Below are 15,619 nucleotides of genomic sequence, written 5' to 3'. Positions count from 1 at the left end.
CCTGTTTAATTCTTTATTTTTAAAGCATTTATTTAACTTAAGCTAAGGAGTACAAAATAATGTAATTTCTAAACAATTTCAAATCTTAGGAGGAAGTATTCTGCTTCATCGAGTGGTATGTGTGAAGAAGAAACTGCAGACAAAGTTGCATCCTGGGATTTTGTTGAGGCCACACAGAGGACAAGTTGCAGCTGTTCAAGGTAGACTCAAAGTTGCTAAGTGGTCTTTTAATGCTGTTTGACAGAACAAGGAAGTGAGTAAAGAGGTTTTAACTTTAGAACTTTCAGGTCTAGGACATTTTCTCTTATTGATTGGAAAATAACAAATCACAAAATGGTGGTTTATATCAAATGCAGTGAGAATTAGTGTCTGTATGATGAAAGTGGTGTGTAAGAATTTACTTCCAGTATCAACTCTTATAAACCAGTAGCAATGTTAAATATAATTATATCCTCTTTTTCCCATACTAATGTGATTTAGTATCATTTTCACAATAAGTTTATTTTTAACTTCAAATTTTGTTTTTTGGTAGGGTTGTCTGGTGAAAGTTGAAATGGTAAAGAGGTGTTGTGAATATCAGGTACTTTAAGTTGAGTTTGAGTCCCTAAGCAAAAACTTTCTCAAGGGGTTCCACTTTAATTTTTCTTTCCCTCTAAATACTTTCCCTGTACTGTTCTGTGCCCCTAGGTACCTCTGGAAATAGTTGTTGTCAAGAACCAAGTTGCATTATGTGTGAAACAACTCGTGGTATACCTCATTGTTTAGAAACTTAAGATACTGACATTTACTGTTTGTATAAATCAGCAGATGGAACTTGTAGAAATTTCCTTCTCTTCCGTCTCCTCATTGGATTATAATTTCCTTGAAGGGTAGACCTTATATCTTCTTAATGTTTTTATCTCCAAGACCTAGAACAGTGTCTTTTGTATTGTAAACACTTAAATGTTTGGATTCAGTTTCTTTACAGGATTTAGGTCCTATGAACAGTATGGTCCAGTAAATGTGTTCTCTTTATTCATGTACTCATGTATATGAACTCTTATCTCTTGTGTTTGTGTTTACTCCATTCAGATGACTTAATTTTAAAAATTAAGGAAGAAACTTTGAATAACTAAAGAGGCTTGATGGTTATTCTGGTATTGTCAGAGGGTTGATTAATTGAGTAACATCTGTGTATAGAAATATTGAGTTATGTTGTCATTTTTCTTTTGAATCTTTAAAGAAGCAACCATAAAAATTTTTCTAGCTCAGGAATGCTCTCAGGCTATCTTACTAGAGCCACAGTGGTAATCACTACTAACCAAAAGAGCCACAAGTCTCATATCCTGAAGATTCTAATGTAATATAAAAACAGATGTTATAGGCCTTAAAGAATTTCAAGCTGAAAGGGACAGAGTCACATTTAACTCTTAATGCTTCTGTCTTAATGTCATGACTTTTCTTAGTGAATCTTATTTTGAGTAGTAATATTTACTCAAAAATTACCGATTTAACCCCTCCCAATACATTTTGAAAGTTTATTGAATTTTAAAATATGATTGGTTAACCTTTAGCTCAGAGCACTTTTTCCAGGAGAATATATACTTTTCATTTAAAAATGAATCAGTAAAACCATAGTGTTAAGAAATGGGCATTAGATAATACATCTCATGAGGAAGACTTAATATTGATTTTAAGACCTGGCAAAGACTAATGTGATGAATGTAGATGTAGTATTAGCTAGCTATAAGAAGAGACTGAAAATTACTTGATATCAGTAAAATTTATACCAGGCTTCAAAGAGTTGGTTTTTTTTTTGTGTGTGTTAATCCATAATAATACAGCACTTAAACAGAAACTTTGATAATAAATGCAGAAAATTGAACATTTATGCATGAGTTTAAAACATTAAGAATACAGAAATTTTTCTTCAATAAAAAGCAAGGAGCCAGTTTGCAGTGGCAACACTAAAAGTATACCCACTGAAAAAGAGGGACTGGGCTGAAATACAGAATAAAAATATGCACTTAAACTACTTTTATATAGTATTATAATTTCTACCAATTGTAGTTAGACAAATTGACAAACATAAATCTCCAGTGATATTTCTGAAACAATGTCAAATGAAGAAAGCAAAACCAGAAAAACAAAATCAGTTTTAACTGTGACCATATATTAGGGGAAAAAATGAATAGAGATAATATTAGTATGTGCTTAGACTGTTTGAAAAGTTATTATATTTTATGCATTGACATTTAGTTAAATATTTAGTTGCAACGTTTAATTGCTTTGTTATATTGATAATTATTGCTTTGATAGAATTGAATCTATGATCCTATCATTGTAGAAACTCTATAGTGGTGCCAGATAAGTCTATCTATACCTTTTTATTTCTGTGTAACTTTTGTGCATCTCCTCCTCTAAATCCTTAACAGGGAATCCATGCAACATGCCAGTGACCTCTAGATTTCAACATGTTGTAGCTATCTGTGGATCACATTGGCAGTACATTGGATTTCCTGTGTTTTTACTCTGCGACCTTCTCTTTTTGGGGGATGGAGGGTTCAAGTGTCACCTCTCATCTTTTATGGTGCTCCTCCTATGCTAATTTTTTTTTGGTTATATGTTGTTATCTCCTCATACCTATCTTGTTCCTTTTCATTATCCTTTGGGAAATCCTCCACTTTAATCCTTCACAAATTGTGGTATTTCATGACTGAACCATAGAGTATCCATCACCAGAAAACTGTTGATGTTAGAAAATTTACTTGCTTTAGGGAGTAACTTGGGATTATTAAAAGCACTTTGTGATTTCCCAAAGCAGTCTATTTCAACCTAGATGGTTGATAAGTTTAAATAAATAATTTAAGAATAAGCAAAAAAAAAAATTGTATACATTTATATTATAAGCAGTTTTCCAAGTGTGTTTCTCTACTTTACTATGTACCTGTAAAATATTCAAAGTAGTGTTATCAAGATGAAAGGGTAAAAAGCTAGACCTTATTTTTTTTAACTTGTTTAACAGGAAGTATATAGAATGCATACAATCAGTTATATGTTGTTTTATAATGTGAATGGTAGCATAACTTTTTTGTTATTTGGACTTAATCACACCTACACATAAAATACTACTTATTACTATATGTAATAAACTTGTAGGTGCTAGCTGAAAAATTAATCACAGAATTTCAGATTAGGGACTTTAGCAACCACTTAGTACAAACCTGTACTTGAAAGATTCCTATCTAATATACCTGACAAGTGGTCATCCAGTTTTCTCCTTCCTTCTTTGGTTCCTGGAAAGGGGGGAGGGCCAGGTTCATCCTTTGGCTTTAGGTTGAAATTGTTTTCCTTAATAGCTATTGACTCTGAATTGGTGGTGTCCTGAAACATGCCAGCAGAATTTCTCTTAACTAAACCTCCTTTGTTTAGGACAGGTAGCATGCTGCTCAGATTTCCTGAATTCTCTGCTGGGCACTTTTTACTCTGCGGTTTTCCTCATCCTTCTCCATATTTCTGAACCCACAGTTATAGATATCTAAATTTTGTCATTTCTCCGTTCCCAGATGTTTATTCTTGTATTATTAGCATTCTCCAAACAAAGGAACCCCTCATCAAGACATAGTAATTTGATTGGGGGGTGAGAGTGTGGTTGTTTGGGAGAAAGGAAGATGGTGATTTTGCTGATGAAATACAAGCTAGGGTTAGAACCTAACAGATTAGATATTTCGTGGCTTCTAGTCATTTTTAACCCAAGGAAGCTTTGGATCATTGTTTGGGGGAAATCCCAATGGTCACTACTTTAAATTCTAGGTTTGATATGATTTAAATCTAGCATCTCTCTGGGCTCAAGTTCAGAGAGAAGTTTGTCCACAGTTGGAGTTTTGATAGAGTTGGTCGGAATCATTAATACATCAGTCATAATTATTGATTTTGCAATATCATTGAATACTTATAATAAATTTTAAACTTCACTGTAACATTTGCCTGGTTTGAAAAGAATTTAAGGAAAACTGTTTTTAATCAGAAGCTCTCTGAGCTGCTAAATAAGAAAGGATTATTTTTTACGAACATTTCATTTAACGTTTTTTTTTAATTGCAAGCCACTGAATAAAGGCCCTCATCTTCCTTTTATTTTGAAGTTCCTCACCTTTTAATTTGGAAGGAGCAATAACATTAGGTATAACAGTGCCCTAACTTTTTTAAACCTTTCTTTGACTTTCCTCCTTTAGGCACAAAAATTTCAAACCAAGAAATTCTGGACAACAGGGGCAGGCACCACCTGTAGGCCAGCAACAACAAGCAGCTCCCAAGCACAAAGCCACTGAGAAGCAAGAAAAAAGTGAAAAGCCACAGAAACGTCCCTTGACTCCATTTCACCATCGTGCATCTATTAGTGATGATACTATGGAAACAGATACAGCGAATCAGAGGCTGGTGATCTCTGCTCCAGACAGCCAAGTGAGATTCTCAAACATCCGAACTAATGATGTGGCAAAGACTCCTCAGATGCATAGCACTGAAATTGCAAACTCCCCTCAGCCACCACCTCTTAGTCCTCATCCATGTGATGTGGTTGATGAAGCAGTAACTAAAACCCCTTCAACTCCTCAGAGTCAACATTTCTATCAAATGCCAACACCTGATCCCTTGGTACCTACTAAACCATTGGAAGATAGGATAGATGGTTTGTCTCATTCTTTCCCAGCACAGTTTCCAGAAGTTTTGGAGCCTACAGTATATGTTGGTACAGCTGTAAATTTAGAAGAAGATGAAGATCATAGAACCTGGAAGTATTACAAGGTCCCAAAGAAAAAAGATGCGGAATTTTTACCACCACAGCTTCCAAGTGATAAATTCAAAGATGATCCAGTTGGACCTGCTGGACAGGAAAGTGTAACATCAGTTACAGAGTATGTATTTTTATAGTCTGTTAATATAATTTTAACCAAAATGGAAAAATTGTTTTATCCAAATTCTCTAGGGCTCCAGTGTTGGTTTCCAAGTAAAATTAGCAGTTTGCCAATTTGAAAGATTAAGCCCCTTCATTAAATTCTAGGGTCACTAAATGTTATATGTAGTTGACAAACAGTAATTCCTAGGAATAAGATGCTCATTTCTTTCCATTTCTAATTTCATGGGAGCAACCACTTATCTCCAGAGTGCCTTGAAATCCTCAGATTTTCAAGTCAAGTTAATTTTAATTGTAATTGTGAAACACATTTGACATCAACTGCATTTTCTAATGCATTCTACCCTTCCCACACACCTTCCCAGCAGCAGGCCTCATATATTAAAGAGGGCTTGATCCTTATAACAGAATTATTTAAAAAGAAAAAAAATTTGTTAAAATTAACCAACATATATCAGGTACAATGGGAAAGGTGCAGGATTTGGAGTAAGAGTGCACGAATTTAATTTGCAACTGCTGTTTGCTACGTTCATGACCTTAGACAAGTTGCTTTATCTTCTCTTAGCCTCATTACCTCATGTCTAAAATGAGGGGGTTGACCTAGATAACCTGTAAGGGCCTTTCTTGCTCTAAATCAATGATCCAACGTTCCAAATCCCAATGTTATATACTGCATTCCATGCTCATAATCCCCTGCTTCACTAAAGAAGGGAAGGAGGTGATTCTCCTGTCTTTTCTTTGAGATCAGACATAGTCATTAGAATTTCATAGCGTTCAGTTTTTGTTATGGTTATATTTTTTTATTACATTGTCATTTTGTATGTTGTTTCTCTGATTTTACTTAGTTGTCTTGATATTAGTTTCTCCAAGTCATGGTGTCCTTCTCTGTAGTCATTTCTTAGGGCACAGTAATAATCCATTACATTTGTGTCACCCTAACAGTATGTGTTTGGGAGCTGTTTAGTCTTAATCTTAATCTTGGGTAGCTGATTTAAATCGAATATTTCCTTTTATTTTATTTTTTTAAAAATTTGATTGAGGGTAGAGAAAATATAGGAAAATTAAAAATCAGAATGAAGCCCGGAAGATTTAATTTCATCAGTTAAGTGGTTCCCTGTACTTTATTTTTTTTATATCTGGCTTCTTTATCTGTACCCCAGTCTGTTTGGGGGTGGTGGGCTGATTTGTGTATACATGATTAGAAAAAGTTCTGCTATTTTCTACTTCAAAAATGTGGGTAACGTTTTCATAATTAATGGAAAATGTTTAGTTTTGGATATTACCTTTGCTAATATATCATAATGCCAGTTGATTAGAGGTGGTAAAATTGAAGAAGTTACCCATCAGTGATTTGACAGGGATGATGTTAATGACATCTAACGACAGATATTTGTATATATAAAAATATATGTATACAAATACATACATACTCCGTACTCCACCTATTTTGTGGGTGAAGCACTTTAAAGCACAACATCACTGAGGTAGGTTGTGCAAATAATATTTTACAGATGAGGAAACTGAGGCTTAGGTTAAGTAGTTTGTCTGCATGCTGAATAATTCTGACTCAGTTGAGTGTTGTTTCTACTAAGTTAAATAGACTAAAAATCTGAGGTTTAATTACTATATATACACTTTGATGGGTTAGAAAAAAATTTTTGGTCTTGATCAGCGTATTGTCATTTCTGTGTTGGTGTACCTCCAAGCTCTTGAATGTAACTTTTAACATATATTTGAATCCTAGAGTATAATATTAACTTAAGTTTTCCAGTTAGTTTCACTAGAGACACTGTCTAAATATTTTAAAGAGCTTAAAAAAAAAGTGCCTAGCTTTCTCTCAATTAATTACATGAGTCTCAGACCATAATATTAGTTCTTCAATAGTGAATAGAATCTTGCATATGCTGTTTTTGCTTGAGAGGATTTCAAATTGATCAGAGTGGTAACATTCAGGTAATACTCAGCTCCCTGAGGGTAGCAAAACTAATTGAAGTAAAAGTCAGGCTATGTTCCCTGTGGAACTTGTAATTCAGACAAATCCAAGTGTTCACTTAATTCCTGAAAAGTAACTTCTTGGTTTTTTTTTTTCATTGTGTCCTCCTGGTGATATTTAATCATGCTTATGTAATTACTTCACAAAGATAAAATGATCCATTGACTTAATTTTTCTGGAAGCTTAATTTTATGCTTTTATTTTATATTTAGGTTGTGACATAACTCCCCTTTCCGTGTAGTATTTTAAAAATACATTCCATTATATTTAATACATTCCAATACATTTAATACAAAGTAAAGTGAATTTTTGCTCAGATGGTCATACTTTTTACATCTCTTTAAAACTTACATCATTTGTTTTGGAGAACTATATGTCTGTTGAGTGATGTTAAAATAGAAATTCTGAAAAAAAGTTTTTCAAATTAGCTAAGAATGCAGATTGCAAGGAACGCGTATATTATTAAAGTTTTTGGTAGGTGAGAGATTAGGAGAAATTACTGGTTACTTACATTTAACAGAAACTGGATACCACAGAGCCTGCCATATAGTATATGCTTAATAAATGTTTACTGATTGATTGGATAGTGGTTTTTGTTTAATCCTGGTGAAGATTATCTTGGACCTACACAAGAAGTGCTGACACTTGATTAGCTATGTGGGGAGACCAGAGAGAATGATTTCTTTTCTTCATTTCCTCAGCTTCAAATCTGGGTGCTGATAGTTGATCAGTGCTTTGAAGGTTTTTGCTTTAGATCTAGTGTATATTCAATGTTTTATTTATAGTTTTTTACCTTCAGGGTTTCCAGGGTTTCATTATTGTCTTACTTATCTATGATCTTTCATGTACTGTAATTTTCAACTTTATTTTTGAAGAACAGAATTTCAAAGCTGATTGCTCTTGACTGAAGTTATTCATATTAGTTCTTAGTTTTCTAAGTATCAGCTTTCTCTGAGGATGAATTTTGATTAAAGGATTTTTGGGGTGGGGAGCACTTAGCCTATCAGTTGTAGTTTCTGTGGTTTTTCATATATTTGAGTATATACACACATTTATTCTAAATGCTCCAGCTATTTTGAACTTAATCTTTGGTTTTTGTTATTTTTTGTTATGTTTAATTGTAGTATAAAATCAGTTAAAAGTGGCAATGCTACTTTTTCATTTTAAACTGTTCAATTGCATAGTTAAGCCTTAGTGTGTACCCTAAAGTGTTTTCTGGTGTAAATTGAAATGTCCCTAAAAACCTAAACTCAGACAAATACTGCAGCATGTACACACAGCAGGCTAGCTCCCATCCCTTCTCCTAATCCCTGTCATTCATTCTTTGACTTCGTTCTCATCTGCATCTACTTCAGCCCTACTGTCTCTGAATCTTCTATCTTGCTCTGTACTCTTCTTCTATTGTGTCCTCTGATATACTAATCATTAAGATACTTCCTTTCATCTTCTTGAATTCACAAAAACCTTTCCTTTTCTCCCCAGAAAACATTGTCCCTAGTCCTTCTCCTTAGTATAGAGTATTCCCTCTAGCTAGGGTGGGGAACCTGCGGCCTCGAGGTCACATGGCCTTCTAGGTCCTCAGGTACAGCCTTTTGACTGAGTGCAAGTTTTACAGAACAAATCCTTTCATTAAGGGGATTTTTCCTGTAAAACTTTGACTCGATCTTATGGGGCGCCTTACCTGAGTTCCTTAGCTGTGAGTATTCTCTCTCTCATCAAATTATTATGTATATACTTGTCTGTTTACATGTTTCATATTACACTCTTCTCCCTTCTCCCCTCTCCCAAATAGACTATAAAGGGCCAGCTACATGATGCATTGGATAGTGCACTGGCGCTGGAGTTGGGAGGACCTGAGTTCAGATTTGGCCTCAGAAACTTATTAGCTGTGTGACCCTGGGCAAGTCACTTAACCCTGATTGCTTCCAGGAAAAAAAAACAAACCACCTCCAAATAGGCTATAAGCTCCCTCAAGCTTTTTGTCTCAGTTTTGGCTCCTTGCACAGTGTCTTGTATGTATGGGCACTTAATAAATGCCTGTTGGATTGGTCTCCAGGTGTTATATTTTATAGTTAAGGCATAATTTAGCACAACTTTTTAAAACTATAGTGTTTAAAAGGATGAATACTAGATAGAGTATAGCTGTACCAAAATTCAGTTTAATTAATTTGCTTACTTTGTGCAAGGTACTAGTAAGAAAACAGCACCAGCTTTCAAAGCCCTCCATCCTTTGTCTTCTTTACCCCTCTGCCTCCTTTAACAATATATTGATCACTTTCTTTCCTTGATACCCTCTTCTCTCTAGGTTTTTGGGACTCTCTCTTGGTTCTCCTCTTACCTATCAAACTACTCCTTCTCTATCTCTTTTTGGATCCTCATCTAGGTTTTACTAACTCTTGTCTTAAATGTCCCACAGAGCTCTGACTTGAGACCCCTTTTCCTTTTCGTCCATACTGCATTCGGTGATCTCATCAGCTCCCATGGATCTCTATGCTGATGATTCTCAGTCTTTGTATCCTGCCCTCACCTCTCTGGTGACCTCCAGTCTCACATTTCCAGTTGCCTTTTAGACAAGTAGGCCAGTATATTTGGATGGTAGAGTGCATGGAGAGGATTGATATGTTAAAATCCTGAAAACTGGGAAAGGCCAGATTGTGACGAGTTTGAAATACCAAACAGAAGTTTATATTTGTTCCTAGAGGCGATAGGTAGCCATTGGAGTTTGGAGGGAGAGATGACGTATAGTCAACATATACTTTCAGAAAATCACTTCGATAGCTTTCTGGAAGATGGATTGGAGTGGGGGTAAGATTTAAAGCAGGAAGTCCAATTAGAAGGCTTTTTCAGTAGTCTAGATAAGAAGTGATGAGAATCAGCTAGGGTGATGGTGAGTGGAAAGAAGAGGATTTATGTAAGAAATGCTTTAGAGAAAGGAATTAAACATAATTATATTGTAAGATGAATGGGTTTGAGGAGCTGAAAATGATAGGATATTACTGAACTTGGCTAACTGGAAGGATGGTAGCTCTCAATAGTAATGGGGAAGTTTGAAAGGGGTGGGTTTGTGGAGAGATAGACAATGAATTCGGTGTTTGGACATGTTGAGTTTGAGATATCTACAGGACATCCAGTTTGAATAAGTTCTTGGTAACAGAAGGACTAGCTCTCAGGAGAGAGACTGGGGCTGTGTGTGTGTGTGTGTGTGTGTGTGTGTGTGTGTGTGTATCTGGGAAGAATCTGCATAGAGACAATGATAACATCATCATGAGTTTGAGTTTGTAGAGGGAGAAAAGGGTTTATGACAGCCTTGCAGGAGGATGGGGTGGGGGTGGGGGTGTCAACCACAGTTATTGAATGTGTATTGGATGAAGATTCAAGGAGACTGAGGAGATGAGAGAGGTAGGACAACTAGAGGGAACAGAGTAATTTTACTGTGTTTATAGAATTTTCCTTATTTGTTTTAAACTATTAAGATCTTAAATGTAGGTGGCTATATTAACAAGTTAATAGAATAGTTAGATGTAGAAAATAGTCATTTCAGAATGAAGTGATGAAGAAATTTAGAACTGTCTCTTGCACAGATTTAAATAAACTATGGATTAAATTGTCTCTTCTAATGCAATAGTATATACACTAAAGACCTGTAACTGTTATGTGAGTGGCAGCATGGAAGAGTGAATGAAAGGCCAGTCTTGGGGTCATGAAAACTACTAATATTTTTATTGTCCGTATAATGGAGGGAAGAAAATAAATTTATTTCTGACTTGGATGAAGACATGGGTTATATTTTTATCGTATTTGCTGGTAAGAAGCAGGATATGATATCCAACGTATTAAACAACAGAATCAGGATCCAAAAATATTTCAATGGGACAGAACAATGAGTCTAATGAAATTGTTTATCCTTATAAGATTTCAGTTCTACGTTTCATTTGAAAGAAATTAACAGTTAACATTTAAAAACAAAAATGGTGGTTTATCCTGAACAAATAAGGTTAAAATCGTACTTTACTACGTTAAACTGATCCTGAAGTACTGTATTCAGTTTTGGTCATAAGATTTTAGGAAGGCTGTGGGTCAGCTGGATGAGAAGCAGCATGATATATTGGCTAGAGAGCCAGTCTTGAAGCCAGGATGATCCAAGTCTGGATCCCACTTTTTTGTTTTTGTTTTTAGCAGGGCAGTTGGGGTTAAGTGACTTGCCCAAGGTCACACAGCTAGTACACGTGTCAAGTATCTGAGGCCGGTTTTGAACTCAGGTCCTCTCGACTCCAGGGCTGCTGCTCTACTCACTGCATCACTTAGCTGCCCCTGGATCCTACTTTTGATGTCTATTGTCTGGCTGTGTAACCTTGGGCATGTCATCACTTAATGCCTCTGCATCATAAAATCCATCTTCCTGTAAGATGCACCATACAAACCACCACTTGCAGGAAGCTTTTCCTGATTTCCACTCCTCCCCCCAAAATACTGGTGCTCTCCTTGCCTAATTTTGTGTATTCTGTATGTTTTGTCTCACTCTTTGTATATTTATCCCCAGTGTCTGGTGCAAGTTTAGGTGCTTTAATGCTTGTTGAATGATAAGAGTAGAAGCCCAAGCCACCCTAGATAATGTCTGTAGCTGAGATTAACCTAGAAGCAGATAGATAGTACAGTGACTAGAACACTGGACTCTGGTCACCAGAGTCCAAATCCCACCTCAAACATTTACCAGCTGTGTAAACTTGGGCAAATTATTTAACCTCTAGTTTCCTCTTTTGTTAAAAAAAAATGGGAATGAATAATAATAATAATAACAACAACAACAACAACAATAGCAATAATAATACCCACCATCCAGGGTCATAAGGAAACAGTGAGAGAATATTTGGAAAGTACTTCGTAAACTTTAGAAGTGCTGAATGTAAATCCTAGCTATTAAAATAATAGCCGTTAGTCAGTATTTGAGCTTTTGTAAAACTTTCCATCAGGAAGAAGTGAACCTGGCTATCAAGTCACAGTTATTTGGTTAGGAAATTATAATAGCCTGTCTTTTTGAATTGTTCCCTTTAAAAAAAAATGATAAATTTTTTCTACTTTTGTATCTTTAGAGAGGTATTACTTTATGGTTTTACGTAATTGACTCCTTAGTTGCAGCATATGTAAAGGCATTTTGTGCATGTATGCTTGAATGTGAATTTAACTTAAAGTTGTACTTTGTGACTTGAAGGTTAGTGATATTTCATGGAATATATTTAAATTTCATGCATATCCCTGTACTTGTAGGAATCATTTGCCTGTAACACTTAATATTGTGATTATTGAATACTACTACCTTTTTTGAAGGCCTACAAAAGTACTACTTCTTTTCACTTTTGAATAAGATGGCCAAAAAGTGGTCTCTTTGGGAAATTTATCTAGTTTTTTTGTCCTTAGGTCTAACTGTGCGGTTGGCCAAGTATGTCTTAATGAAGTTATTATGCAGTTCAGGAGTTACCTATGTATAAAATGTAACAATCTATGTAACAGGGTAGAGACAAGGTGTTTTTTTTTTTTTTTACAACTTTTTTCCCAATTACAGGTAAGAACAGTTTTTAATATTAATTTTAAAAAATTTTTGAGTTCCAAATTTGCTGAACTGGTAAGCAATTTGCTAAAAGTTACACATGTGCAGAGAAAAGGTGTTTTAATCCATTTGCTTTCTATTAGACTAGGGTTCTGCTAAAATACAGAGGAAAGCTTTACACTTGCTACATTGCCTCCATACTACATAATCAGACTCTTGTGTATGTGATTAGTCACTTGTAAATACATAATTGTAAAATGTTTGGGGAAAGCATTGTGGTCAAAATTGAAATATACATTGAACTAGGAATTAGGAGACTTGGGATTTAGTTCTGACTCTGTCACTGACTAGCCCATGTGGCCTTCATCAGATCACTTCAACTTTTCTTTATCTGTGAAATAGAGCTATTAATAATTGTGAGAATTTAAAGAATCAATGTGTGTCTAAGCATGTGAGGAAGAAGTACTATAAATGTGTTACCTTGTAAGATCTTATTTTAGCTAATTTCTGAGAATAAGATATTTTTGAATTTATCAAATGTATGTGTTCTTACAACGTTGGTCAAATTGCGAACCCTGTTTTCCCTTTGACTTCAGTTATTTTCTTATAAGGAATAAATATCTGGTAGTCTGAATTTAAATTTTCATTGATAGGTTTAAGCTAGTAGCCTAAGGTCTGTGGCATTTACTTTAGTATTGTAATACTTCAGTTGTCATAATACTAATTCTTGTGTAGACTTTAAATCACTTCTTTAACTGGTGTCTCCCTTTTGTGCTTCCCATCCTTTCCTAGAATATAAGAATTCCCCCAAATGTTAAGCACTTAACATTAAGTACTATATTAGGCACAGGGGAGATTATAGGTTTTTCCATACTCAGAGCTTCACAGATTTTTACTCCTTTTGACTGAGTATTTATGACTAAGGAAGCTGGGCTTTAATACTACATTTCACCAGTCAGTGGTGGTAAAGCACCAAGTTAAACCGATTTACAGTGTAGTATAAAGTCTTTAAAATTAATCTGACCTCTACTTTATCAATGCTATAAAATGAGTTTACTTAAAACAAGTACCTTTGGTACTAAAGGAAGAAAAAAGACATTAGAAGTAGCAAAGACAATAGCTTCCTCTTGTGAGATGGCAAGTGTAAAAAGATTGCCAGCTTTGGTTTTCACCCTCGCATAAGGACTTGAGACCTCTAACTATGGAAATGTTCTGAATTCTGATCGTTCTTTGATATTACTTGAATATTTTATTGTGTAGAAGTGCTTAGGATAGTGGATAGAATACTGAGCTTAGATCTAGGAAGATCTAGGTTCAAATTTTGTCTTTGACACTCTTTGTGCCTTAGAGAATTCCCTAGTACTTAACTGCTAAATTGCTAAAAAATTTACTGGAGGGAGTTCCTCCTTCCCTGGTTCTGTAAGAATCAATCAGATTCGTCCCAAGAGTTCTTGGGTTTCACTTGTTAATCTCGTACAGTACAAGTAAAGCTGTTGGTCTCAAACTTAGAGCAAAATGGAGTACCTATGCCTATATATTCTCTGTCCCCCTCACCCATTAACCTAGCAGAATTAATTAAAAGGCACGGCTCTTTTGAGGAGATAATAATGAATTGATACATAGTTTTTATTATAATCAATTTATAGCAGAAAGTTTTATCGTGTTTAATACTATAAAACTAGCCCATTTTGATTCTTCAGTCACTGTTACTAAAGCAAAATAGGTTCAGGGACACTTTAAGAAAAGGGCTTGAGGCATAGTACATTGGGTAATGTTTAAATGCTACCAAATTTCAAAGTAAAGGTAGTCTTTCAGGAAACCTGTTTTATTTTTAATGGAAAAAAGCTTAAACTAGATCTATGTTCCATTCCTAGCTTCTATTACTAAGTAGCCATAAGACTTTGGATAAGTTCTCTAAGCCTCAGTTTCCTTGTCTCCAAGACAAGGTTGGTATTGAGACTCCTTAAATTGAATGATTCCAATTTTGGGGAGGGGCATTTGGGAGGAGAGAGAAAAGCATGTATTGATATAGAGAAACAAAATTTTCTAATTTTATCTTTATTTTGTCCAGGTTAATGGTGCAATGTAAAAAACCTTTAAAGGTTTCTGATGAATTGGTGCAACAGTATCAGAGTAAAAATCAGTATCTTTCAGCAGTAGTATCTGATATGGAACAAGAAGCTGAAATTGATCCATATGCATTTGTTGATGGAGATGTGGAATTTCTTTTTCCTGATAATAAAAAAGATAGGCAGAACAGTGATAGAGAACCTGGGAAAAAACATAAGGTGAGTAGAGAAAATAGTGCTTTGAAAGGCGGTTGATAATTTTATAGGGTATTGTCATCAACTTTTCTTCTTTGTTCTTTTTATACTTTTTTTTTTGATTCAGAGCAATTCTATCCTTGCAAAGATTTTGTAAAAAGTGAATAAGTTTTTAAATGATAGCTACTGTTGAAAATATAGGGGTTTTGAAATGCTTTAAACAGGTCATGGATGAGGAAATCTTTCCTTTTTAGTCTCTCTAAAACATATTCCTAATATGGTAAGTTTGTCAAGGTTCATGGTTGGAAATTGGGTATTTTGAGTTGATCAGGCCTGTCTCCTCCTCTTCCCTCATACCCCAGTTGCACCCTCTCTACAGTTTAGTAAATGAATGAAGAAAAGAACAAAGTTAAGTTCAAGGCAGGTTTTGTACTGAGGTCTTAATGACACCAAACCCAGCCACCGTCTATCACCCTGCTTCTATTCTGATTAATGATGCTGGAGACAAATTACCAATATTCAGAGAATTAGAATGAAATAAAATGTATGGAACCAAAGCTATGCCAAACACAATTTTAATTTGTTGTACTGATCAAGGGTAAAGTTGCTGGGTATTAGAACTATTTTGCTTGAAGCCTAGTTTTCAAATTTAGTCATCTAAATTTAGTGCAATAGGAAAGAAAATATAAAAACTAAACAGATATTTGAATACCTGCTGTATGAGACATGTCAGAGAATAGATAACATAACATAATAAAAAGAACAAAGGTCTATAATTCAGGGGACTAGGGCTCTAGATCTGATTCTGTTCCTAACTTGCTATGTGACATTGGGTAAGTCAAGTGACACCTGTGTTTCAGTTTCCTCATCTGTAAAGTGATCAGCTGGAACTAGCCAATCTCTGAATTATTCTAAACCAAACTATT

At 34.9% G+C, this 15,619-nt stretch overlaps 1 protein-coding gene across 1 annotated transcript in view; it reads left to right on the top strand.

Annotated features, from left to right (window-relative positions):
* MED13 (mediator complex subunit 13) overlaps positions 1-15,619 on the top strand; it is an 86,682-nt gene that overhangs the window by 31,998 nt on the left and 39,065 nt on the right. The window contains exons 8-10 of the mRNA XM_036755966.1: positions 90-200; positions 4,212-4,892; positions 14,501-14,717. Coding sequence (XP_036611861.1) covers positions 90-200; positions 4,212-4,892; positions 14,501-14,717 — 1,009 coding nt within the window. The remainder of the gene's footprint in view (positions 1-89; positions 201-4,211; positions 4,893-14,500; positions 14,718-15,619) is intronic.

Source organism: Trichosurus vulpecula, chromosome 4 (assembly GCF_011100635.1).
Source record: "Trichosurus vulpecula isolate mTriVul1 chromosome 4, mTriVul1.pri, whole genome shotgun sequence".
Classification (NCBI taxonomy): domain Eukaryota; kingdom Metazoa; phylum Chordata; class Mammalia; order Diprotodontia; family Phalangeridae; genus Trichosurus; species Trichosurus vulpecula.
Note: the sequence above shows the minus strand (reverse complement) of the source record. Positions and strands in the feature narration are given on the sequence as shown.